This window comes from Cryptosporidium muris, genomic scaffold (assembly GCF_000006515.1).
Source record: "Cryptosporidium muris RN66 scf_1106632353993 genomic scaffold, whole genome shotgun sequence".
In the NCBI taxonomy this organism is placed as follows: domain Eukaryota; phylum Apicomplexa; class Conoidasida; order Eucoccidiorida; family Cryptosporidiidae; genus Cryptosporidium; species Cryptosporidium muris.
Window position 1 is genome coordinate 125888 of NW_002196584.1, and position 24505 is coordinate 150392.

At 24.8% G+C, this 24505-nt stretch overlaps 13 protein-coding genes across 13 annotated transcripts, besides 49 other annotated features; 7 read left to right on the top strand and 6 right to left on the bottom strand.

Annotated features, from left to right (window-relative positions):
- Nucleotides 1-14: 14 nt before the first annotated feature.
- Nucleotides 15-40: a sequence feature (AT_rich).
- Nucleotides 41-69: 29 nt separating this feature from the next.
- Nucleotides 70-360, top strand: CMU_003170 (EF hand family protein; the record flags this gene model as incomplete). The annotated part of the gene is made up of 1 exon (XM_002142800.1): nucleotides 70-360. The coding sequence occupies one exon, from the start codon at nucleotides 70-72 to the stop codon at nucleotides 358-360; it is 291 nt and encodes a 96-aa protein (XP_002142836.1).
- Nucleotides 361-393: 33 nt separating this feature from the next.
- Nucleotides 394-414: a sequence feature (AT_rich).
- A 46-nt stretch (nucleotides 415-460) lies between these two features.
- Nucleotides 461-579: a sequence feature (AT_rich).
- A 242-nt stretch (nucleotides 580-821) lies between these two features.
- Nucleotides 822-1080: a sequence feature (AT_rich).
- A 172-nt stretch (nucleotides 1081-1252) lies between these two features.
- Nucleotides 1253-1287: a sequence feature (AT_rich).
- A 26-nt stretch (nucleotides 1288-1313) lies between these two features.
- Nucleotides 1314-1337: a microsatellite.
- A 35-nt stretch (nucleotides 1338-1372) lies between these two features.
- Nucleotides 1373-1494: a sequence feature (AT_rich).
- Nucleotides 1495-1599: 105 nt separating this feature from the next.
- Nucleotides 1600-1690: a sequence feature (AT_rich).
- Nucleotides 1691-1748: 58 nt separating this feature from the next.
- Nucleotides 1749-1857: a sequence feature (AT_rich).
- Nucleotides 1782-4256, bottom strand: CMU_003180 (uncharacterized protein; the record flags this gene model as incomplete). The annotated part of the gene is made up of 1 exon (XM_002142801.1): nucleotides 1782-4256. The coding sequence occupies one exon, from the start codon at nucleotides 4254-4256 to the stop codon at nucleotides 1782-1784; it is 2475 nt and encodes an 824-aa protein (XP_002142837.1).
- Nucleotides 2664-2711: a sequence feature (AT_rich).
- Nucleotides 3062-3241: a microsatellite.
- Nucleotides 3163-3335: a microsatellite.
- Nucleotides 3298-3658: a microsatellite.
- Nucleotides 4019-4092: a sequence feature (AT_rich).
- Nucleotides 4116-4139: a sequence feature (AT_rich).
- A 92-nt stretch (nucleotides 4257-4348) lies between the features above and the next one.
- Nucleotides 4349-4384: a sequence feature (AT_rich).
- A 52-nt stretch (nucleotides 4385-4436) lies between these two features.
- Nucleotides 4437-4544: a sequence feature (AT_rich).
- A 237-nt stretch (nucleotides 4545-4781) lies between these two features.
- Nucleotides 4782-4822: a sequence feature (AT_rich).
- Nucleotides 4823-4913: 91 nt separating this feature from the next.
- CMU_003190 (uncharacterized protein) lies at nucleotides 4914-6896 on the top strand (the record flags this gene model as incomplete). Its single annotated transcript, XM_002142802.1, has 1 exon — nucleotides 4914-6896. One exon carries the CDS (start codon nucleotides 4914-4916, stop codon nucleotides 6894-6896), a length of 1983 nt encoding a protein of 660 aa, XP_002142838.1.
- Nucleotides 5815-5985: a microsatellite.
- A 9-nt stretch (nucleotides 6897-6905) lies between the features above and the next one.
- Nucleotides 6906-7059: a sequence feature (AT_rich).
- Nucleotides 7060-7088: 29 nt separating this feature from the next.
- Nucleotides 7089-7831, bottom strand: CMU_003200 (uncharacterized protein; the record flags this gene model as incomplete). The annotated part of the gene is made up of 2 exons (XM_002142803.1): nucleotides 7089-7667; nucleotides 7757-7831. The coding sequence occupies 2 exons, from the start codon at nucleotides 7829-7831 to the stop codon at nucleotides 7089-7091; spliced, it is 654 nt and encodes a 217-aa protein (XP_002142839.1).
- Nucleotides 7253-7315: a sequence feature (AT_rich).
- A 155-nt stretch (nucleotides 7832-7986) lies between the features above and the next one.
- Nucleotides 7987-8022: a sequence feature (AT_rich).
- A 103-nt stretch (nucleotides 8023-8125) lies between these two features.
- Nucleotides 8126-8153: a sequence feature (AT_rich).
- A 79-nt stretch (nucleotides 8154-8232) lies between these two features.
- CMU_003210 (TBC domain-containing protein) lies at nucleotides 8233-9858 on the bottom strand (the record flags this gene model as incomplete). The annotated part of the gene is made up of 1 exon (XM_002142804.1): nucleotides 8233-9858. One exon carries the CDS (start codon nucleotides 9856-9858, stop codon nucleotides 8233-8235), a length of 1626 nt encoding a protein of 541 aa, XP_002142840.1.
- Nucleotides 9009-9029: a sequence feature (AT_rich).
- Nucleotides 9859-10265: 407 nt separating the features above from the next.
- Nucleotides 10266-10286: a sequence feature (AT_rich).
- A 101-nt stretch (nucleotides 10287-10387) lies between these two features.
- Nucleotides 10388-11560, bottom strand: CMU_003220 (uncharacterized protein; the record flags this gene model as incomplete). The annotated part of the gene is made up of 3 exons (XM_002142805.1): nucleotides 10388-10663; nucleotides 10726-11301; nucleotides 11360-11560. 3 exons carry the CDS (start codon nucleotides 11558-11560, stop codon nucleotides 10388-10390), a joined length of 1053 nt encoding a protein of 350 aa, XP_002142841.1.
- Nucleotides 11561-11727: 167 nt separating this feature from the next.
- Nucleotides 11728-11766: a sequence feature (AT_rich).
- A 30-nt stretch (nucleotides 11767-11796) lies between these two features.
- Nucleotides 11797-11817: a microsatellite.
- A 4-nt stretch (nucleotides 11818-11821) lies between these two features.
- On the bottom strand, nucleotides 11822-12856 carry CMU_003230 (serine/threonine-protein kinase ark1, putative; the record flags this gene model as incomplete). Its single annotated transcript, XM_002142806.1, has 1 exon — nucleotides 11822-12856. One exon carries the CDS (start codon nucleotides 12854-12856, stop codon nucleotides 11822-11824), a length of 1035 nt encoding a protein of 344 aa, XP_002142842.1.
- Nucleotides 12857-12866: 10 nt separating this feature from the next.
- Nucleotides 12867-12915: a sequence feature (AT_rich).
- Nucleotides 12916-13030: 115 nt separating this feature from the next.
- Nucleotides 13031-13054: a sequence feature (AT_rich).
- A 143-nt stretch (nucleotides 13055-13197) lies between these two features.
- On the top strand, nucleotides 13198-14901 carry CMU_003240 (glucose-6-phosphate isomerase family protein; the record flags this gene model as incomplete). Its single annotated transcript, XM_002142807.1, has 1 exon — nucleotides 13198-14901. One exon carries the CDS (start codon nucleotides 13198-13200, stop codon nucleotides 14899-14901), a length of 1704 nt encoding a protein of 567 aa, XP_002142843.1.
- A 6-nt stretch (nucleotides 14902-14907) lies between these two features.
- Nucleotides 14908-14966: a sequence feature (AT_rich).
- Nucleotides 14967-15065: 99 nt separating this feature from the next.
- Nucleotides 15066-15107: a sequence feature (AT_rich).
- Nucleotides 15105-16139, bottom strand: CMU_003250 (uncharacterized protein; the record flags this gene model as incomplete). Its single annotated transcript, XM_002142808.1, has 2 exons — nucleotides 15105-15990; nucleotides 16096-16139. 2 exons carry the CDS (start codon nucleotides 16137-16139, stop codon nucleotides 15105-15107), a joined length of 930 nt encoding a protein of 309 aa, XP_002142844.1.
- Nucleotides 15998-16234: a sequence feature (AT_rich).
- A 22-nt stretch (nucleotides 16235-16256) lies between these two features.
- Nucleotides 16257-16290: a sequence feature (AT_rich).
- Nucleotides 16291-16366: 76 nt separating this feature from the next.
- Nucleotides 16367-16435: a sequence feature (AT_rich).
- Nucleotides 16436-16692: 257 nt separating this feature from the next.
- On the top strand, nucleotides 16693-17640 carry CMU_003260 (uncharacterized protein; the record flags this gene model as incomplete). Its single annotated transcript, XM_002142809.1, has 1 exon — nucleotides 16693-17640. One exon carries the CDS (start codon nucleotides 16693-16695, stop codon nucleotides 17638-17640), a length of 948 nt encoding a protein of 315 aa, XP_002142845.1.
- Nucleotides 17641-18004: 364 nt separating this feature from the next.
- Nucleotides 18005-18034: a sequence feature (AT_rich).
- Nucleotides 18035-18070: 36 nt separating this feature from the next.
- On the top strand, nucleotides 18071-19810 carry CMU_003270 (DnaJ / Thioredoxin domain-containing protein; the record flags this gene model as incomplete). The annotated part of the gene is made up of 1 exon (XM_002142810.1): nucleotides 18071-19810. The coding sequence occupies one exon, from the start codon at nucleotides 18071-18073 to the stop codon at nucleotides 19808-19810; it is 1740 nt and encodes a 579-aa protein (XP_002142846.1).
- Nucleotides 19592-19636: a sequence feature (AT_rich).
- Nucleotides 19754-19783: a microsatellite.
- A 167-nt stretch (nucleotides 19811-19977) lies between the features above and the next one.
- Nucleotides 19978-20081: a sequence feature (AT_rich).
- Nucleotides 20082-20162: 81 nt separating this feature from the next.
- Nucleotides 20163-20214: a sequence feature (AT_rich).
- Nucleotides 20215-20221: 7 nt separating this feature from the next.
- Nucleotides 20222-21340, top strand: CMU_003280 (uncharacterized protein; the record flags this gene model as incomplete). Its single annotated transcript, XM_002142811.1, has 1 exon — nucleotides 20222-21340. The coding sequence occupies one exon, from the start codon at nucleotides 20222-20224 to the stop codon at nucleotides 21338-21340; it is 1119 nt and encodes a 372-aa protein (XP_002142847.1).
- Nucleotides 20677-20709: a microsatellite.
- Nucleotides 21090-21119: a microsatellite.
- Nucleotides 21185-21210: a sequence feature (AT_rich).
- Nucleotides 21341-21486: a sequence feature (AT_rich).
- A 153-nt stretch (nucleotides 21487-21639) lies between these two features.
- CMU_003290 (TPR repeat-containing protein) lies at nucleotides 21640-24477 on the top strand (the record flags this gene model as incomplete). Its single annotated transcript, XM_002142812.1, has 1 exon — nucleotides 21640-24477. One exon carries the CDS (start codon nucleotides 21640-21642, stop codon nucleotides 24475-24477), a length of 2838 nt encoding a protein of 945 aa, XP_002142848.1.
- Nucleotides 21931-21963: a microsatellite.
- Nucleotides 22004-22029: a sequence feature (AT_rich).
- Nucleotides 22320-22377: a sequence feature (AT_rich).
- Nucleotides 22492-22551: a sequence feature (AT_rich).
- Nucleotides 22868-22896: a sequence feature (AT_rich).
- Nucleotides 24251-24295: a sequence feature (AT_rich).
- Nucleotides 24478-24505: the final 28 nt, after the last annotated feature.

Below are 24505 nucleotides of genomic sequence, written 5' to 3' on the forward strand. Positions count from 1 at the left end.
TTAACTACTTAGTCTTTATTTATTATATTTATTAATTTAACCTGATATAACATAATAAGCAGATTATTTATGGTTATAAATAAGAGGAGTTTGTTTTTCTTTTTAATTACTTGTATATTTAGCTTGTTTATATGTATACAAACTGTTGATATTGGGAATATTAAGAATGAATTTAAAGAATTTGATCTAAATGGTGACAATTTAATCGATGCTCAAGAAATTCGTACAATGCGTGTTTCAGTAACTTTACAAGAGTTGCAAGGATTTTTTTGGGAAGTAGATGTAGATAGTTCTGGAACAGTAACTTTCCAAGAATATATGGACTTTGCAGTAAACAATTTATCATATTCTTCACAATAAAATATATTTTAAGGTTGAATATATGTAATGAAGATTTAAAATATAAATTAATAAGAAGAAAGAAAAAAAAAGTCAAACTCAAACTCAATTGACTGACTTCTATTATTACATTTAATATTTTGTTATTACTATAATACTAAAATGAGATTATTACTATAATATAAATTATAGGAATTATATATCATAATAATTTAGTTTATAAACAAATAAAATAAAAAAGAAGACACTATTTGTAATTTTATAACTCTGATAACAATTAGATAATAAGATACTGATATATAAAGATTAGAATCTCAATAATCTAGATTTTGATTATTTAACTTAAAAAACTGTATTATTTATATAATCTGAATAGAAATAATATAATTTAGTTTGTAGGAAATTAATGCAGATGGCAAATTAATAAAGATGTATCTATAATGATATAATAATTATACTAAAATAATAGTTGAAGATTTTGGTAATATATTAATAATTTTTTAATCATTTAATATTAGAAATGAGATTTGATAATATTATCTAAATTCAATAAAAAACTTTTTTATAAATACAAATCCATACTTTAATAGATTTTATTTATATTACCAAATATTAAATAAATCAATACTTAGAATAATAATTCCAATCTCTTTATATAAATTTGAATTAATATTATAATTCTTAAATAAAGTAATATGAATTTTTGTTCTTTATTTATTAAGTATAAATTTTTATTTTAAAGATTTGGTATATAATTGTTATCTTTTTATAAATAACTTTTCTAAAGTTCTAATAACTTTTTAGATTAATATCAAAGTATATTTAAATATTACTATTACTTAATCAGTAAGTTTTCCCAAAAAGAAAAAACAAGAATAGATATATCAAGACAATAAATAATAAGTAGAATACCTAAAAAATGTTTATATGTTATTAATAATAATATAACTCTTTTCTTTATATATTACTAAATTTTTTATTTTATTTTATTCTATTTTGCTTAATCCTTCAATAAAAAGTCTAGGCATAATTGAAATATTAATATTATCTATTTATATAAATCAACTATTAAATTAATCTAATAATAGTTTCTATTTTTAGTTTTAGTTTTTATGATAAATCTTATAATATTAACTTATTATTTTACTTTTATATCCTAATATTTCCATGACTTTTTTTTTCTTCAAACCATGTTAATCTTACAAAATAATTTATAACATTGAAAATGTTTAATGTAAGAAAAAAAAAATGATCCCCCAGTATTATAAAATTTAAAAATACTTTTTGTTATATAATAACTCCAGTTATTATTCTTAAATTTCTTTTTTTTGTAATATAATATAATTTATAAGTGATTAAATTTTCATTTTTGATCTCTCTTTTCTTTTTTTTAATCCCATATTATTCTGATTTTAAAATTTAAAAAAAATTTACCTTAATATCTATAAAAGGTTAGATAAAATTATTAAAGTAATACTTAAAATTTGAATCTTGATATTTTTTAAGAAATTAAAATTTGAAATAGTATTACTAGTACGGAATGGAAAATTCATTATACCTTTTTTATAAGGTTTATAAGATATATCATTACATGTAACTGGATTTTTCAAACATTTACAATCTATTGATATTGGATTATATGAACAATGGCATCCAGGATTATTTGGATTTAAATAACAACCACATAATTTTGAATATGGATTTAGATTGCATGGACAACCTATACTATATGGACTTGATGAACAGCGTCCAATAATTGGCTCAGTAATTTGTTTAGTACAACTAACTATTGCATTACATTCTGCAGAAATATCTAATTGATTTTGTGTATATCCATTTATAGTATTTATTGAATTAATATCTTTAGAATATCTAAAATTCGTTAATACTTTATTCATATTATCCCCATTATTATTTTTATAACAGAAACAATTATTACCCAAAGGATTTTTATAACATTCATAGTTATTAAATATACAATTTATTGGGTTATTTATACATATATAGTTAATATTTGGAGCTGATAAAAGCATAGATTTGCATGTTTGGCTTATTTGAGATTCATTTCCAACTATTTCATTACTACTATAAGTGTAATCTTGTTTATCTTTAGATAATATAATAAAAGTCCCAAATTTATCTTTTATTGATAATATTTGTGAATTAGAGATATCATTTAGATTTTTAATTGTTGGATAATTTGTTTTTAGATCTTTTATAATTATAAAATCAATCATTGTACCTCTTAGCTCTCCATTTTCTAAATTACATGAATGATCTATATTTATACTATTAATGTCATAATTTAATGAATCTGGTTCTCCATATATTTTATTTATAATAATATTTTTAGGTATTATATTAAATAATTTGCTTAATTCTTCCCTTATTGTAATAATTAAGGTTTTAAAATGTTCTCTTTTAAATATACAATAGGGAGCTTCTAACATAGCCATTGTAAATGATAGTAAAGAAGTTGAAATATCGGTTTTTAATATATCTATCTCTTCATTATTTAGGTGTAAATCTATAATATCTAGATTTTGTGTTTCATTTGAGTTAAAAATAGTAATTTCTTCAGCTTTAGGGTTATATAGTGTATCTGTATCTGTTATTTTAGACATAATTAATACATCAGATGATTCAGAAACATCTGTTTTAAATACAGTTTGTGTATTTAAAGTAATTTTAGGTATTTCTGTAGTTGTAGTTATAGTTGTAGTTGTTGGTGTTGTAGTTGGTATTGTAGTTGGTATTGTAGTTGGTATTGTAGTTGTTGTAGTTGTTGTAGTTGTTGTAGTTGTTGTAGTTGTAGTTGGTATTGTAGTTGTAGTAGTTGTTGTAGTTGTAGTTGGTATTGCAGTTGTAGTAGTTGTAGTAGTTGTAGTTGGTATTGTAGTTGTAGTAGTTGTTGTAGTTGTAGTTGGTATTGCAGTTGTAGTAGTTGTAGTAGTTGTAGTTGGTATTGTAGTTGTAGTAGTTGTTGTAGTTGTAGTTGGTATTGTAGTTGTTGTAGTTGTTGCAGTTGTTGTAGTTGTTGTAGTTGTTGTAGTGGTTGTAGTTGTAGTTGGTATTGTAGTTGTAGTGGTTGTAGTTGTAGTTGGTATTGTAGTTGTAGTGGTTGTAGTTGTAGTTGGTATTGTAGTTGTAGTAGTTGTTGTAGTTGTAGTTGGTATTGTAGTTGTTGTAGTTGTAGTTGGTATTATAGTTGTGGTTGTAGTTGTAGTTGCTGTAGTTGTAGTTGTAGTTGTAGTTGGTATTGTAGTTATAGTTGTTGTAGTTAGTATTGTTGTTGTAGTTGTCGTAGTTGTCGTAGTTGTAGTTTGTATTGTAGCTGCTGCTATAGGTGATAATATAGCTGTAGTTGTTATAGGATTAGCTAAAGTTTGATTTATTACTTTAGTAGTATTTAATATTTTTTCTATATTATTAGAAGTTGTTATTGGTTTTTTTATTGTTGATATTTGTGTAACTTCATTATCATGGGATTCTTCTTTTAAACTTCCTTGTGGATTATTATAGGATAATAATTGCAAATTTTTATATGATGGAATATCTCCTATAATTTTGTTATATAAAATACTTCCAGAATTTGAAATATCTATATTTTTTTCGTTTGTATTAATATCATTAATTTGATCTATAATTTCAGGGATTAAATTGGGTATATTTTCATCTCTTATTTTATTACTAATATTTCCTATATTTTCTTTTAAATTTAAATTCTCTATATAATTTTCATAATTAATTTTAGTTCTATTTTCTTTTAGTTCACCTATATATTTATAATTAATATTATTCTCAAATATATCAATAGCTTTAATAAAATAATATCTTTGTATTTTTTGAGTAAATAAATCACCAAATAACAATATCGTAATGATTATTTGAGGAATAATTGTAAAATATGGTACCATTAGAATAACCTTAATCAAGATATAAATATACAAGTAATGTCTGTTATTCAACAATAATTAACAAGCCTTTATCAGTTTGTATTTAACAATCCTTAATATTAAATATATATTTATAAGTTAATATAATACCAAGTGTGGCATTATTATTATTTCTTATTACATTGTCTTATTTTCGAGCTCAAAATATCATATTTTAATATTTATATAGGTACATTTTATTAATATATATTATATATATTGAAATTAGGTAAAATAAAAGGGAAAAAAATTTCATTTTATATTATTAAACTTTTCTTTTAGTTACATATAGAAGATTAAACTGATAATATAACGACTTGTAAGATAGTATCTATTAAATAATGCTTAGATTTAGCGGTCTATACATACATTTTTAGATCTTGGAATTTTTAGTATCTAAGCGGTTTATAAAGGTTTTATATTATATTGAAGTTAACTAGGAAAATTATAAACATTGGTATTCTAAAACTTTTAATTTTTTTTCTTCTCCTCTTCCTTCTTTTCTCCTTAAAATTTTTATATATATTTATTTTATATAATATTAATATCGTAAATTAGATTAAGGGAGTACAATATTAATAGATTATATATTACATTGATCATATTAAATAATATATGAATTAGGATCTGAAGTTTAGAATGGATGAATTTGAGTTATATGATAAGAAGTTAAAAGCATTGCACCAAAAGGAACGTGATAAACAACTTAAAAAAAATTTACAAGCTACGAAACGTATTAATAGCTATACTAGACCAAGTGAAGATAAGACAAGTAAACTTGAATATTTATACTTTAAACAACAATTGTCAGAAAAAAAGGATACAAGAAGTTGGTTTTTAAAATATGACAAGGAATTGTCTAAATCATTAACAATAAATTATGGTGAAACAGATCGTGTATCTTTACCAATAGAGATACTTTCATCATTATCTAATGATAATGATGATAATTCATATCCTTTATTATTCAAGCTTGAAGTTATAAATAATGATAGATGTGAATCTGATGAATCAAGTATTACACATTGTAGTGTATTAGATTTTTCATCATCTTCTGGAAAAATAGGTTTACCCAATAAAGTATTAAGATGCTTAAAAATAAATAATACATCACTTGATAATTGTTTATTAATAAGAATTGAATATGTAAGATTATGTAAAGCTTCATATGCATTATTTGAATTAGTACAAAATTATGATAGAATTTTAAATTTACCAAATATTAAACCATTATTGGAATCATATTTACGTGATTATTTCTCAACTTTAACAAAAAATGATACTTTAATAATATATTCACTACATTCAAAATTGAGACAAGAACCTTTGGCTATAGTTAAGGTAAAACAAATAGAACCTGAAGATGCCACTTGTATTATTAATACAGATCTAGCTATTGATTTAATTACAAGTGATATTAATACACTGAATGAAAATGAAGATAATAATGGAATTAATAAGGATGATATAATATTAAATATTAGTGATGTATTAAAATTTCAATTTAAAGAGAGTAAATTAAATGAAGATATTGGTAAATATAATAATAAAGATAAGAATAATAAATATGAAGCTAAGATTATAAATAATATTGAATCTAATAAAACTAGAGAGAATTATTATACTTGTAATTCTGTTAAAATACTAATACCATTTGAAATTAGAAAATTATTGACAGAAAGGAATAATAATAAAATAGTAACTATTAATATATCAATTGAAAGTAATTTTGAATTTGAATTTTTTGTATCATTTCCACCATTAATGGAGGCATCTAAGCATCTTCACTATATCAGATCATACCCAGAAAATAACAATCAATTAAATATAAAATATCAAGATATTTTAGATTGTTTACCTATGAATGATTTTAGAAATAGTTTAAATCCTTTTAATTTAGATCAAAGATCAGAAAATAATTTGGGATTTTCACAACCTTTGGATTTTTTCCCTAGTATACTTAATATTACCTTTTTACCAATTCAAGATATAACAGACTCAAATCAATTAATATTAGGTACTTTTAGAACAAAACTTAAGATAGAAGAAAGTAATGAATTAGTAGTTTCTACAAATAATAAAGATGAAATTAATACAGATGAGATAACTTCTAAAATAAATATGATTAATTGTACTAATTGTAATAGATTAATACCAAATGAATCATTAACAACACATTCATTACATTGTCAACGCCTATATAGTAAATGTGAAATTTGTGGTATAATAATGAAGAAAGTAGAACTTAAACAACATATTCATTGTAATATATGTAATTTGGGAATTAAGAAAGAACTTCAAGATCATCATATTAAACTATATCATACAACTATTGAATGTGGATTATGTAATGAATCTATAGCTCCTGTTAATATTAAACTTCATCAATTAGAAACTTGTTCTAAACGTATTATTTTATGTAGATTTTGTGGTAATCATGTTGAAGCTGGGATAGATGATCATATAGTAGATTTCAAAGATAAATACTACTATAATCTTACTTCTCATGAATCTTATTGTGGATCTAAAACTATTAATTGTGATATATGTCATAAATTTATACCTATGAAAGAAATCTATGAACATAAAGTTATGGTTCATAGAATTAATAATGTTACCTAATTTATTCAGTATATAATATTTTGAAATTTAAAATTTAGTGAAGTTTTAATATTAAATTACTATTTAAATATAAAGTAAAATAAATAATTTATAATAGAATATAAAATATAATTTTTACATTTATAAATGACAAATATAATTTCTTTATTTAGATATAAAATTTCCAGGTTAATATGGAAAAAAAGATTTCACCTACAAAGTGCATTCCAATTCTAGACCTTCATTTATCAGCTCTATACGATATTTTAATACTTCATTTAAAGAAATTTTGGGATTTTTGTCATCAAGTTTCAATTTAATTTGTTCATCAATTTCACAATTATGTTCAATTAACATATCTAAATTAAATTCATCAGTATTAATATTATTTATATGTGTAATATTTTCTATATAATTTAGATATATTGAATTATTATTTTGACATTTACATGAATTAATTTTGTTCCATTTATGACGTTCCATTATTTGTCTTTGTTTACGATAACACATAGTTTCTAAAACACGTTTCATTTCTTCCTGGTATTTTAAAGATTCCAATAATTCTTTATGTTTTAATTTCAAATTTTTCAATTTCTCCATGATTAGATATTTTTCTTGATTAATTTCTGATTCACAAATTTCTTCCATATAACTTTCTACATCTGATTGACTTTCTATGACTTTTATTACTTCATCTAAACACTTTATAGCTGTTGTACATGTTGTATGCTCTATTTTCAGTACTTTTTTAACTTGTTCATCAAGTGATTTATCTAGTAAGGAATCTTCAAACTTAAATATAAGGTAATTAGTTATAGTTGGGTAAATTTGTGAGTTATTGATAAGTTTTCAAAATATATTTACTAATAATTATGACATACCGATTCTAAATTGTATGATAAAGTAATAACTTCTTCTTCTATACTTCTTATTAGTTTTGTTAGGTATTCTGACATTTTCAATATTAATATTACTACCAAATTCAAGATTTCAAGCTGATAGCCTACATAATTAATAGAAAGTTAAAATAATCCAAGCTAAATTCCCATTGTATTTATTAATTACGTGTCACTAAGTTATTTAATACTGTATATACTTTTATACAGTTAAGTTTAATAATATAATTGTTATAAATTTTGTATATATACAATAATGTATATCTATACTTAATAGAAATTACAGCTTACCCAAAACAAAATATTATTTAAGATCTCTTAGTTCCACTAATTCTTTACAAATAAAGAACAACCAAAAATATTATATATTATTATTTTAAATCTAGAAATTACTTAAAAAGTGATAATTTCAGAAATCCGCTTGTTAGTAGTATTTATAGCGCTATTAGTTAAATGATTAATTAGTGATTTATCCAAGGGCCAAACTTTAGTTTATTACTATCATGTCTACTATTATTTATCAATTTCTGTAAATGCTCCTGCTGATTACTCTTTTGTAATAATACTTCTATACAAGATTCAATAGATGTGAATATATCAGATATTTTATTGGATATATTTAGATCTATATTCTTTTGTTTATATAAATCTTCAATTATTTCGTTATAATGAGATATGTTTAACGTATTATGTGATCTCTCTTTTTCTATATTATCATTTATATTTATATTTTGCTTTATATTTGTAGGGATGTCCTTCCTATTTAATGATTCATCGACTTCACGAGATTCTTCTTGATAATGATTTTCAACTGTATTTATATTATGAACACGATATAGATTAACTGATAAGGGTGATGAATCATTACATTCAATACAACTCCTCACCTTATTCTCTATATCTAGTAGCATTTTACTTGTTAAATTAATTTCAAAGGGAGCTTCTGTGACTAATTCAAGCCATACCTGGGGTAATGCAATAGTATTTGGATCATTTGTTAAAGCATATGGTTGACTCCTAAATGCAGCATACATATTATCTATATTATTATTTGATGAAGTATTTCCTATATTATTAATCCATTTCCCTAATGCAGTTTTACCAAATTCATCTTTAAATACTCCCAATATATTGCTAACAATTCCATTCTTAGATGTAGGTGTTGAGTATTTAATAATATTCATCATATCTGCAATATCATGAGAGTCTAAAATACGATCTTCTAGCCTTTGTAGTCTATATAAAATTAATTTAAATACTGGAAGCCATCCTTGTTCAAAAATATCATCCCAAAAATATCCAATAATATCTAATGGAATACTGTATGAAAATAAAGTAAGAAACCAGTCAGTAGCAAGCATATCAATCGTTCCACCTTGTTTGTTCATATGGTACCATATTAATGGAAGCTCCTTCTCAATCATCTCATCTAATATTTTACAGCGAATTTGAAGGCCAGGTAGCCCTGCAATATACATTTCTCTCATACCATAATTAAACATTAAACAGACTAATATATAGAAGACCAGTTCTTCGCTATGAGAATGCCATAATATACATCCTACTAAGAAGTTCATACCTTGAACATATCCAACCTGTAAATCAAATATAGAATATACTAAAAGTATTCTACTCAGTGAATAACGGCCTTCTTCACGGAAAAATGTTATAGATGGATAAGTTCTACATACATCCATATATATGCTATTCATTATTTTGTATGAGAATATACGATTTAATAAATTTTCACCAGAAAATTCAGAGCTTGTTTTTTTCTTAATACTTATATCTAATCCAGTTCCTAATCTTGTTAGGTGATCAAATAAGTTTGTTATATCACTATATATATCGTTCAAATTAATATCTTTGTAGCCACCAGTATCTAACCAACTTAAGAAACGTTTACATCTACCAAATTCATCACGTTCACACTTACAATGTGGTTGTAACCTTTCCCACTGAGAGTATACAGTAAATTCAAAATTTTTGGCTGTAGTCTTATTATTTAGTTCAGGTAGGAAAAAGTTATAAGCTCTTTTTGCAGCCAGTAAGGATATTAGATTTCCACCTTCTTTATTAGTTGCCATTAGGAACAATTGATCTTTCTATTTTGTTTGTATCATTTTAATAAAAAAGTATCCTTTATATAACTACGAATTAATCTCTAAATACCATTAAAAGTGGTCAGAATAAGGAAAAAAGAAGGAACTGGCGCATAACATATCGATGCTAAGCGCCAAAAATTGCATGACCTACACCGGTGTCCTCTTAATCCGCTTAGTAAGAAAGTGAAAATGTAGCTTAATATATTTCTTTATATATATAATAGACTACTTGATTCGTTTCATACTTATATAATTCAAATATATATAAGTGATTATCCTCTTATAGTACATAATAATATATAAAGTACAAATTTATGTGATATTAAGATTTTACACAACTATATTAAATATTCCACATATATTTCTGATATAATTAAACTAATCCATAGAATATTAATTTTAAAAAAAAACTAAAGGATCACAATTCAACTATTATAATCTTTGGATATAATAATTCTCAATAGTATTACATATTTACCTTCAAATACAGATATTCACTTTCTACTTTATATTAATTAGAACTAGAGACTTTTGAATGCTTCGAAAAATTCATTACTTGAGCAAGGAAGGCTTCTAAGTGCCAAATATCCTTACTGCCCAATTTAAGAGTATGACTATAGTGAGCAGCAGCAGCAATAATACGTGACTTGATATTATGAGGTGCTAAATTAAGTATTTGCTTTGTTAATGTAACGAGAACTATATCAGCTGGAATACAACTAGATAATAAGTCATACATTGGTTCACGAATATCTAGAAGGGTCTTTGGATGAGGATTCTTAATGACCTAAAATAAAACAATTAACAAAGTTCAGTATATGATTTATAATAACAATAATAAGAACTTACATTAGCTGCAATATCATTACAAACACGTTGCCATGGTAGTTTCATATTAGAGGGAGATAAAGAAAAATTTTGTACAGCAGCAGTTTCAAGAAGAAGAATTGCTCGACGCAGATTTCCCTCAGATGCAGTTGTAATATCTATAAGATATTCATTTGATACATTTAAACCTTCAGATTTAGCAATATGACTTAGAACATGAACAATCTCATTATGTGAGGGTAATGGTACTCTAATGCAGAGACATCTACTTCTTAAGGGTGATATAATGGATGAAAGTTGTTCACAATGTAATATCACACGACTATTTGCAGCATATTTTTCCATTGTTCTTCTTAATCCTGCTTGAGCTTCCATACTCAGTACATCAGATTCTAATATTACAAATACTCTATAATTAGGACCTTTTTTAAAAAAAGTATTAGCCCCTACTTGACTACTGAGTTGTTTAATAAGATATTGGGTAACTACTCTATCTTTAGTACCCAAATCAGGAGCACTAATTTGCATGTGATGAGAACTTTGGCATACTACAAAATCAGAGTTAATTCCCTCAGGTTTTATAATATCTGCCTTTACCTAAAATATTTCAAGTATATAATACAGATATGTCATTAAAAAATAAATATAGAAATACCTTATCAACTGAATCACCAAATACTTCATGTAGCATAGCAGATATTCTAGCCTTTTTACCACTGCCTGATGGCCCATAAAATATTAAATGAGGAATAGTTTTATTAGAACCATTTGCTATTTTTTCTAAAAGGCAATTTAGCTGTTTATGACAAAGTAACTCATTTAAGCGATGTGGCTGGTATTTATCAACCCAAAGCATGTTAATATAAATGTAAGGAAGAATAATAAGGAAATTTCGCTTTAATTATGTGGAGGGGATGAGGGTTTATATTGATAGGAATTCTGATGAGGGAATATTTGCCGCAGTACACACTTTAATGGTAACAAAACAAGTAGTGACTTTAAAAATTACGTATGATAGTAGTGAATATATTTAATATAAAATATTCTTATATTCTTATATAAGATTAGATATAGTTACAGAAGTAATAAAGCAAAAAAAAAAAAAAAAAAAAAGGAATCAAGCTTGATTATGACTAATAGCAAGGTTCTCATCATTATTCGACATATTGATGTTGTTTGATAAAGAATCCTTAGGTTGCATAGGTATAGATGTCGTTGTATATTTTGTAATAAATGGATGTTTAAGCATGTCATCAATAGAAATCCTATTTTGAGGTAATTTCTGTAGGGCTGCATGAATAAAACTTATAAGGACAGGTGACCAATGAGATGAATACTCTGGTTGCTTATTTTGTATCAAATAATATTGAACATTATGCCCTTGATTAGAAGGGAATGGTGGTTCTCCTTTAACTAATTCATAACATAAAACACCAAGTGACCAAATATCAACTTCTGGACCATATTCCTGTTTACGAGTTATTTCAGGTGGTAAATAATCATATGTACCACAAAATGTCCGTCTTCTACTTCGATTATTATTAATGTGAGATGACCATCCAAAGTCAGCTAATTTTAATTGGCCATCTACTCCTATCAAGATATTTTCTGGTTTTATATCACGATGAATTACATGTTTCTTATGACAACATTGTATAGCTTCTATCATCATTTTCATATAGCAAGCTGCTTGTAACTCTCTTAAAGGCCCTTCTGTACATAATTTTTCATATAATTCACCTCCTGGTGCAATTTCTATAACTAACCAAATCCGACTATTCTCTTCAAACCATGCATATAATTGTAGAATATTTGGATGTTTTAGGTGAGCTTGTATCTCTATTTCTCTACGTACCTGTGCTTCCATCCCACTTCTTACTAAATTCTTTTTTCTTAAGGCTTTAAGTGCAACAATATATTTAGTACGGCGTTCACGAGCTAAATAAACAGATCCAAATTGACCACTACCTAGTCTTCTACCAATATCAAAATCAGATAAACTTAATTCTGGACAATGTAATGGACATGCTAATGCCAAGTCAGATATTGAATACATCCTAGGGGCTCTTAAAAATGGAGAACTTCGACGAATTACTCTTGTTGATGTGAGCCTTTGGTTACTTCCATTTTGATTATCACAGACCTCACTCATCTCTTCATACTATATTTTTTATTTCATATAATTTCAATAATTCATCTATAAAAAAATTAGGTTATATAAAAGGAAAAGAAAAAAAAATATCTATTTAATACTTTCACGTCTTTTTATTATATTTATCTCTGTGTGGGGTAGCTATACCTGACAAATGTAAAATTAAACCGCTACATATAAATAATATAAAATTATATACCGCTTAAAATCTTTTAAATATAATCTCATTTACACAGGATATCTATAATAAAGGATTAAACTTAAAATTTTGACTAATCAGTTTAATTTTAGATTTTTATAGAATTTTTATTTAGCATTTAGAGAAATTGGTTTTTATAGAAATGCCTGATTTAAATCAATTACCAACATATGAATTATTATTAAATTATATAGAAAAACAAAAAAAGTTCCACATACGTGATTTACTAGAAAATGAATCTAGAAATGCTTGTTTATTAGCAAAATATGGAGATATTGTAATGGACTTTACAAGACAACAGTTAGATTCAGAAGGTTTGGAATTGTTATTGAACTTAGCACTAGATGCAAGATTAACCAATAAAATTCAATCAATGTTTAATGGTGGAGTTATAAATACGACGGAAAATCGTAGTGTATTACATATAGCTTTAAGATCTAAATCTTCAACTCCTATTTATTTAGGTGATCAGCATAATGTCTTGAATGATGTAGCAGATGTTAATAAAAGAATTTTTAAATTTGCAAATTCTGTTAGATCTGGTGAAGTTTTAGGTTCTACAGGTAAAGTATTGAAAGATGTCATATGCATTGGTATTGGTGGTAGTTATCTGGGTCCTGAATTTGTATATGAAGCATTAAGAACAACTAAGGAGGGTCTTGAAGCTTCTTCTGGTCGTAAGTTAAGATTTTTAGCAAATATAGATCCAACAGATGTTAAAAGAGCTACTGAGGGGTTTCATCCAGAAACTACATTAGTTATAATTGTAAGCAAGACATTTACAACAGTAGAAACTATACTAAATGCAAAAACTATTAAAGAGTGGTTACATAAATCATTGAAAAGTGAAAGTGCAGTTAGTAGACATTTAGTTGCAGTTAGTACTAATATAAGAGCAACATCAGCATTTGGAATACCAGTAAATAATGTATTTGGATTTTGGGATTGGGTTGGAGGTAGATTTTCTGTATGTAGTGCTGTTGGATTGGTGCCACTTTCTATTCACTTTGGTGTAAATATTATACAAGAATTTTTAGATGGATGTTGGGAAATGGATCAACATTTTGTATCTGCACCTTTAGGAAGAAATCTACCCGTATTATTAGGATTATTAGGTATTTATAATTCAACATTTATGAATAAACCATGTGTAGCTATACTCCCATATAGTCAAGCATTATGTAGATTTCCAGCTCATGTACAACAATTACTAATGGAAAGTAATGGAAAAGGGGTAACATTAGATAATAATTTAATATTAGGAAGATATCAAACTAGCCCAATTTATTTTGGTGAACCAGGTACTAATGCTCAACATAGCTTCTATCAGTTACTTCATCAAGGTAGAAATTGTACAAATTGTGAATTTATTGGTTTTGTTCATTCACAACAAGATTTTCATTTAATGAATGAACATATATCTAATCATGATGAATTGATGTGTAATTTCTTTGCTCAACCAGATGCTTTGGCTATTGGAAAACCAACTAATGATATGACAGATAAGTCTAATATTCATCGATATTTCCCAGGAAATCGTTCATCTATAATTTTATTGCTCCCAATTTGTAATGCTTTTTATATTGGTCAATTATTAGCATTGTATGAACATAGAACTGTAGTAGAAGGATTTTTACTTAATATTAATAGTTTTGATCAATTTGGTGTAGAACTTGGAAAAGTATTAGCTAGAGATATCCGTGATTTGATGATAATGAAAAGATCTGATTCTTCACCTGAACAAATACATTTAAAAGAATCTAAGTTACCGGGTCCAACAAGAAGATTATTTAGTTATTATGTTGAAAGTTCAACTTTTAAACAAACTTCCAGTTATGAGATCTAATTCTAGATTATTATAAAATATTTAAATTTACGGTAAACAATTTTATTTTATCATAAAATAAAATTGCAATAATATCTCGCTTAAATGGGAAGTTATTGTTAAATTATTTTACAAATCTTCTCTGATAATTTCTAGATTATTAATAAATATCTTTATCCCTATTCTATTTTAAATTTATGTTTCATCTTTTTTATAAATTTATATTAGTTTCTATAATCTCCTATTTGATGTAATATCATATCTTTATTCAAAAAGTAGTAAAATGCTGTTTTTGCATTATTCTGGGCCATAGCTATTTTATACTTTTTTGATCTAAATAATGATATTATCTCATCTAAATATTGTCGACTTGGATTGAATGAATCATCGGAAATAACATCTGTATTAAGTAAACCATGAGCTGGAGTCACAATTAATGATTCAATTATATCCCAAAATTCAAGTGGTTTTGTTTTATAAGAGTACTCACCACTTGGGACAATTTTATTAACATTTTTAGTTAAAAATGTTAATGCTCTATTCAATCTTCCTAAACTTTTAAGATATCTTTTAGAAAATCCACGACTAAGTATCCCACTTCCTATACTTGTACGATTTGATGCATCTTCATATGCTTTTAATAATAATGGAAAATATATAGCATATATCCAACGTATATTACTTGATAATTCCTTATATAGTAAAGATCTTAACATTATAATTGAAGCTAAAATAGCTGAAGATGCAATATCTCTTTCATTATTTGAGAATTCTATTCTTTTTTTCTTATCTCCAATTAATATTACAGTATTCTGATGTTCTTTTTTTGATAAAATTCTCGAATATTCTGCAAATTTTATTCCACTCTGTATTATACGCTGAAATTTGCTATCTCTTTGATCTTTACCTATAGGTATATCTTCAATATTAAAGTGTCGTATACTATCTGTTTTAAACTTTAAAAATGAATCTTCATCTACATATTCATTTATAGATGGTTCTGAATCTATATTATAAAGTATTTCTTCTACTTCATTTGATTTCTTATTAAGATCTATTCCTATATCATCTTCACTATTAATACTAATTGTACTGAGTACACTTTCTAATCTTATACAAATATAAATAAAGAAGATTAATTATATATTTACAAAATATTATTTTTAAATACAAGTATATATATTGATATATAATATACAGTATTCATTAACTTACAATATGTAATAAAAAAATATAAAATATGTTAAATTATTAACCATGACTTAAAAAACTCTATATAATTTAAAAAGAAAACTTAATTATTAATTAGAGATCTATTTTTATATATACCTAAAGAAATAAATATTATAAAATTGGCAAATTGGCGCCAACTGCTGTTAAATATTTAAATATAAAAAAAAACTTTAATATCTCATTCATTTAATCCTAAAATTTCTTCAAATAAAATTTGATATACTTTCCTATTATTTTGATTTTTTCTTCTTTCTTTATTTTCAATTAAATTATAATATATAATTGATTATTTCCTAATATTTAACAAGTTAAAAAATTAAAACCCGCTTATAAAATGTAGCGCTTTTTTTATTTTTTTCTTTTTTTTAGTGACTTGTCTTGTTAGAATGATACTCCATAGAGAATATTCAAAATACATAATAAGGGATAAATCGTTTTGACAACTTTATAAATATATAGACTTTTTATTTGGGTCTAGGTAATTTACTTCTTTTATTATTAATATAATTAGAGCTTTGAGCTATATCCTAAGTAATATTACTTAAGGGATAAGTCTAAATATTATACAAAAAATTTGTAATGGTTCACGAATATATTGGAAGTAAGATCACAATAATATCTCGAAATGAGAATAGATATGAAGGTATTCTACACTCTATAGATGTTGATGAGTCTACAATTACTTTAAAGGATGTACGCCATTTTGGTACTGAAGGACGATGTTTACCTGAAATACCTCCAACACCAACAATTTTTGAAATGATTGTTTTTAGAGGTAGTGATATTACAGATTTAGCTGTATGTCAAACAAATACGAACTTTCCTCAAGATTCAGCAATAATATCAGTTAGTGTGAATGAAAAACCTAAATCTCCTTGTAATAGACCAACTACAGATATTAATCAACATACCCAAACAAACTTACATTTAATTGATCCTCCAACCTTAAATAATGTTGTGGAAAAATCAGTTCAATCAGTAGGGGTACCAGTACAAAATATAACTAGTTCTAATTCAAGAAGACAACCAAAAGAACAAAAAGATAATAATAGAAACCGCAATAGGGGATCAAATAGAAATTATCATACTAATAATCACCATCATACAACAAATAATCAACGTTCATTTGTAGTGGGTGAATTAAAACCACGTGTTAATCAAACATTAAAAGCTGAACTTGATACTGAATTTAATTTTTCAGAACAAAATAAGAAATTTGATAAATCACAACCACCTCAAATTCAAACTGAACAAAATAATGTATCTAATCAATCTTTACCTGTAGGTGGTTATAGTAAGACTAGTGGGTTTTTTGACAGTATTTCATGTGAGACATTAGATCCAGAAAGAACTAAGAAGAAAAGTGGCCAAATTGATGCTCAACAAAGAGCATTAAGAGAGAAACAAAAACAAATTGATAAGGAGACATTTGGTGCATCTGCATTAAGACCACATGGTCCATCTTATCAAAGAGGTATGAGGCGTTCAAATAGGGGGAGATCTAATAAACAAGAGCATGGATCTTAATATTTGAGATATTATTATTACTTTCATATTGTATTAGCTAAGCTATATACAATTGCTTTACTAATTTGATTTTTTTTTTTTTAAGGAATATGTAGGGGAAATTAATAGTTTAAAATCAGAGTAATGCGTGGATTACATATTCACATTATATAATTCATTCTATTACCTAATTGAAGTAGTTTTTTTTTTGTGTAATTCTCTTCTCCCCCTAAATATCAAGTTATTATACAATAAAGGCCACAGTACAAAAGAGCCCGCACAATAGATAGGTTACCCATTCACCGCCACCCCCTATTTTTTCTTTTTCAAGCAGGTAATAAGAAAAAGGAAAGAAGGGGAAAAAAAAACTTAAAATCGTCATAAGTAATATAATTTCATTATATATTAATAATAACTAGAGATTTTGTGTTTATTTCATATTTATTTGGTTATGTTGGGATTTAAGATTCATTATTTATTATTAACATTGATATATATTGCAATATTTTTTATTCTCCCTTGTTTATCTGGTAAAGATTATTATAAGATATTAGGTGTTCCAAGAAATGCAAATGATGCAACTATTAAGAAAGCATATCGTAAACTTAGCTTAAAATATCATCCTGATAAAAACCCTGATGCAAAAGATAAATTTATGGAAGTAGCTAATGCCTATGAAGTATTAAGTGATCCTAATCTAAGGCAAAAATATGATAAATTTGGTGAAGAAGGATTAAAAAGTGATGGAGCATCAGCTGGAGGATTTAATGATTTTAGTGGATTTGGTGGTTTTGGTGGTTTTGGTGGTTTTAATAATTTTGGTGGTTTTAAATTTCAATCTGGTGGAAATACATTTCACTTTGGTGGTGGACAATTTAAATTTAGTAATGATCATCAAGGTAATACCCAATTTAATAATCAATATAGGCAACAATATAATGGATATACTAATTCACAAAATTTATATACAAATTCACAATATATCTCTGAATATTCATCATCATCTGATATTAAAGAAAAATTAAAGTCTTATGAATGGATCTTAATTATCAATTTTTATAGGCCTGGTTGTGGCCCTTGTAAAGAGCTTGTAAATATTTATAATAATATAGCGAAAGTTATGAATTCATATGGTATTGAATTTTTAGCAATTAATTGTGATAATAATTATCAAATTTGTCAATCTTATAATATAAAACAATATCCATATATATCTATGTTTATAAAAGAAAATCATAATGAAATAATATATAAAGGTGATCTATTTACTGAATCTAGTATAGGAAATTGGATTACTAATCAAATACCTGATTATTCAATAAAATTATTATCTAAAAATCAATCTATTAATTGGCTTAAATTTAATTCTAATTTACCTAAGGCTGTATTATTTACAAAAAAAAATACATCATCACCATTATTAAAAAAAATTGCTAAAGATTTTAAAGATCGTCTTAGTTTAGCTACTATACTTACTGATTCACATTGGATTGATGAAATATTCTTATCTACCCCTCAAATGAAAAATTCTAAACCTATTAATCCTCCATTTATATTATCAGTTGAAGAATATGAAGATAATATTGTATATGGAGAATGGATACAAATTAATACAATATCGTATGATGTAATTACACTTACTTTAAGTCGTTTAGTTGGTAGTTTTCGTGCAAAACAAAAAATTAAATCTTCTCAAATAAAGAGACAAATTAATGAATTTACTTATTATAATTACATAAATGGAGAATGTAATCACTTAGATTCACAATTTTGTGTATTATGGATTGTTAATCAAAAACCACCAATAAGAAATATTCAATTAGAAGATATTGCTTTTAAATATAGAAATGATCCAATTAAGTTTTTTTGGATTTATGCTATTCAAAATGGAATTAATGATCATTTTCTTAAAATATTTAATTGTGACTATTCTCATAATAGTTGTATTATTATATATAGACCTAAACGTAGGAAATTTAAAATATTTAATGATATTTTAAATGTTAATGAATATATTGATGGATTATTAGATGGTTCAAATATATTAAATTCAAATATTAAAGGTGATATACCTATTCCTTTAAATATTCGTCCAAATATAAAATATACTGATTTAGATAAATATGATCATATAGATGATGATGATGATATTGATGATGATGATATAAGGGGAGTTAAAGAGGAATTATAATTGATTTTAATTTATAGGTATTACAAAGTATTTAGAAGTCTTATATATCAATTAAATACTGAAGTTTCTTTTTTAAATATTTTACTGTATTACATAGATTTTAAAATCTAATTATTATTAAGCTATTATGTAGGATATTTATCAAATCTAATTGTAATATTATAAGGATTAATTCTAATTATATATTATATTATTAGTTAAAATCCAATATCTAAAATTAATAAAGTCCTAAAATAATAATTATAAGTTTTTTTTATATTAAACATTTTAAGAGGGCTAGAGGCGGTTATATTCTTAGTACGTTAAGTTGTAATTAGAGTTAAAGTTATTTCTTATTTAGTACTACTAAAAGTAATAAATTTGTTTTTATTGATATTTATAAATTAAATATAAGAAATTATAAAGTAAGGTATGGATAGTCAGACACAACAATTTTTTAGAAATATTAAAGAATTGGATCCTTCTAATAATAGATGTATTGATTGTGGTGCTGCTCATCCACAATGGGCTTCTGTTTCTCATGGTTGTTTTATTTGTTTAACTTGTAGTGGTATTCATAGAAGTCTTGGAGTACATATTAGTTTTGTTAGATCGACAACAATGGATACATGGAATTCAAGACAACTTAGGCTTATGGAATTAGGTGGAAATAGTCGACTTTCTACTTTATTTAAACAATATGGATTATCTGATTTATCTATTAAACAAAAATATTGTTCAAAAATAGCTACTTATTATCGTAATAAACTTAAAAATTTATTAGATGGAAAGTCACCACCTGAGATACCTTCAATATCAATTGGACAACTTGAAGATATTACAGAAACTAATAAAAAAGATGAATTAAGAAATAATGATGGTCAAATTAATAATAATAATAATAATGATGATAATAATAAAATGAAATTTGCAAATTTATTAGATAAAAATATTGGTAATGGAAATAATAGTATACTTGGAAATATATCATCATTTAGTATGAAATTATTTTCAAATACTAAAAATTATGCAGAATCTACTATTAATCATGTACAAGAACATGGAATATTAGAAAGTGCAATAGATTCTGTACGTGCTGGTACTACATATATTGAAGAGGCCGGGAAAGTAGTTATTGAAAAAGTTCAAGATGAACAATTTTGGAAAAATACAAGTAATACTGTACAAAATTCAGCAACATGGTTAAATAATACAATACAAAGTGGTTTATCAGGAGTTGGAAGTGTAATTAGTTCTGTTATTGAACCAAATTCAACTGCAGACTTTACTACATCACAATATAATAATATTAATAATAATAATTATAATATAAGTTCAAATAATAATATGAACAACATGTCACCTTATTCATATAGAAATTCAAAAAATAATCAGATAAATTTAAATAATAATATTAATAAGATTGAAGAATCTTTATCTAGTAAATATGATAATCGGAAAGATTCATCTATACCAAATATTAATTTGTGGGAAAATGATTTAGGTGATGATTGGGATCCAAAACATTTTCAAAAAGGTGCATCAAGATAGTTTATTTTTAAATTTTTATATAATTTTAAAATTTCAAGTAATTTGTTAAATAATAATAAACTATAATTGTTATTATACTTATTTGTTTTTATTAATCTTTATAATATTAAGTATCCTTGTTTATAATTTAATTTTATATTAAAAATGTGTCTAATATCACTTATAATTATCTAAAAAGACTTTGTTAATATTAGGAGGCGCTGTGACAATACGAATTGATATATATTTGATTCCAAGAAAAATAAAGAGAAAAAGAGAGAATTAGAGAGTTTTATTAGTAATATTATGATATATTAAATATGGCTAATTATGAAACAAATGATAATGAATATGATAATTTATTTTTAATATGGGAATATAGATTAGCTAGTCAATATCCATCTAAATATAATATACCTACTAATGAAAATCCTAAAGAAATATTTGAAAGATTAAAAGAAGCCTCAAGAATTGCTGAATTATGTTCTTTAAGTGAATTATTAAATTCAAGATCTTTAGAATATCTTGTAACACCATTAATAAGAAGTAATTATCCAAATTTTGAAGATATGTCATTTGATGAAATAGGTAAATCAATAATATCATATTACAATAATTATATTAATAATAATAATAATAATAATTTAGAAAAAAAAGTTTGTCAATTTGAAGTTTTATGTATTGTTATTTTATTATTAAAAATTTATTTACAATCAAATTGGACAGGTCCACCTAATATTATAAATTCAAAAATTGCTCAAGAGTGGAAATTAAAAAATGAAGATAAAATAGATGATATTGGTAATATTTTAATTTTTGGACCACAAGATTATAATTCTGATAATCTTGAGACCAAATTTACAAAAAGATGTATTGAACTCCTTGAGATTGATGGGGAATATATATATCAAAGATGTGCTGCTATACCATATTTAACTTTTAGTATAATATTAATTGAAATATTATCAGAGAATTCAAATAACAATTTAGATTGTAATTCATTATTAATTAAATTTATAAATGATAATAATAATAATATATCATATTTAACTTTAATACCACTTTGGAGACAGAGGATTTATAGAATATGGCAAAGAAGTCTTGAAGGTGGTGCTAAAAATGCTGCATGCTCATATCTTGAAGAAATAATATTGATAAATTATTCATCGTGGTTATTTAAACATTTCAATATAGTTTTAAAAAATTTTAATATAAATGATAGATTTAAAAATGATCTTTTACGGAATTTAAAATTTGATTTAATAGATAAAGATATATGTATAAGAATACCACATAATATTATAAAAGAAGATATAATATATTACTTACTTGATCTTTCAATATCTTTAGCAATGTATGGTAGAGCTAATCCATGTGCAGTAATATTACAACTTATTGCAAAGATTGAAGGATTTACATATAACTTTACGGGCGCATTAGGTAAAAGAAGAATATCTCAATTAGAAAGTACTTCTCAATTAGTTGTTGAGATTAATAGAAAAAATAGAAGGATATTTAATTTAAATGAAATAGTAGTACAAATGAATGATTTAAATTTAGATAATAATAATAATTTACCAGTAAATATTTTATTAGATTCAGTTAATGAAGATAATGATTTATATGAAACAGTTAAATTAGATGAAAAAGAAGTTGAAGGTTTATGTAATTCATTAAACCTTGAAGAACAATGTGTATTATTATGTCATGGTGTTTCTTTATATGAAACAAGTCCTTCAAATGATATGATGGCATATGAACAATTAGAAGCATTAATGAATAGAATTATTCAACTTGATGTTTCTAAAATTGAGAATAAATTAATTAAATCTCAAGTTCATAATTGGTTATTCTATTCAACAGCTTTATGGTATCGTTGTTATTCTGAACATCATAGAGGTAGAACAGCTGACAGAGCTTGTTTGCAACTTCAATCACTTGTAGACCAATTTAAAGATGAAGAACCAGATGTATTAGAACGTTTAAGATTTATTTTTTCAGTTAATTATCCAAACATATGGGAAGCTAAGAAGGAATTAGGAATTAGGATGATGAGGATTGGTTCTGTATTATCAGCTTATAATATGTTTGTTGATATGTGTTTATGGGAAGATGCTGTTGATTGTCTTGTAGTTGCTAATAGAAAAGAAGAAGCTATTGATTTAATTAAGAAGCAATTATTAATAAGACCAACTCCACGACTTTATTGTTCATTAGGTGATTTAACAAATGATTTAACACAATATGAAGAAGCATGGAAAATATCTGGTAATAAATATGCTAGAGCTCAAAGATCCTTAGGAAATAATTATTTTAAGAATGGTCAATTAGATAAAGCTTTAGATGCATATAAAAAAGCATCTATTATAAATTCAACAAATGTTAATTGTTGGTTTTCTATGGGTTGTGTTGCACTTAAATTAGATAAATGGGATGATGCTTTAAAAGCATTTAGTAGAGTTGTAACTTTAGACCCTCAACAAGGTGAAGCTTGGGCAAATTTAGCTGCAGGATTATCAAAAAAAGAATTATGGAATGAAGCTCAAAACGCAATTAATGAAGGACTTAAATATTCTAGAGAAAATTGGATGATGTGGGATTCATCTCTTAAAATAGCAATACAAAGGAATGATCTTAATACTATTCTTGAATGCCTTTTAAGCATGCTTAAATTATCATCAAATATAAGTAAATATCCTATATGGTCTTTACCAATAATCATTGATTTATTAAAGAAGACTCAATTAAATAATACTAAGGAATTATCATATTCATTATTAGATAAAGCTTATAATTTATTAAATCAGATATCACAAGTTTTATCTAAACCAGTTGTATTTTATGCCTTATGTGAAATTCAGATGATTAAACAAGATTTTATTTCTGCATATTCTAGTAAATTTAAAGAATTACGAGGTACAATTGATGTTGTTTTTAATAATAAAATTAATATGGTTAATAAAGAAAAATATATTAGAGATATTCCAAATATGATTCATGAATTAAAGAATATTATTAACAAATGTACAGATGGTCGTAATAATTTCAATAAAAGAACTGATGAATTAGAAATGGCAATAAATACTATTTTAAAGAGATTAGAGGTTGAATATCCAAATTGGACAGACTTTTTACATGATGAAATATCAACAATATAGTACATAAATTTAAGATTAATTTTAATAA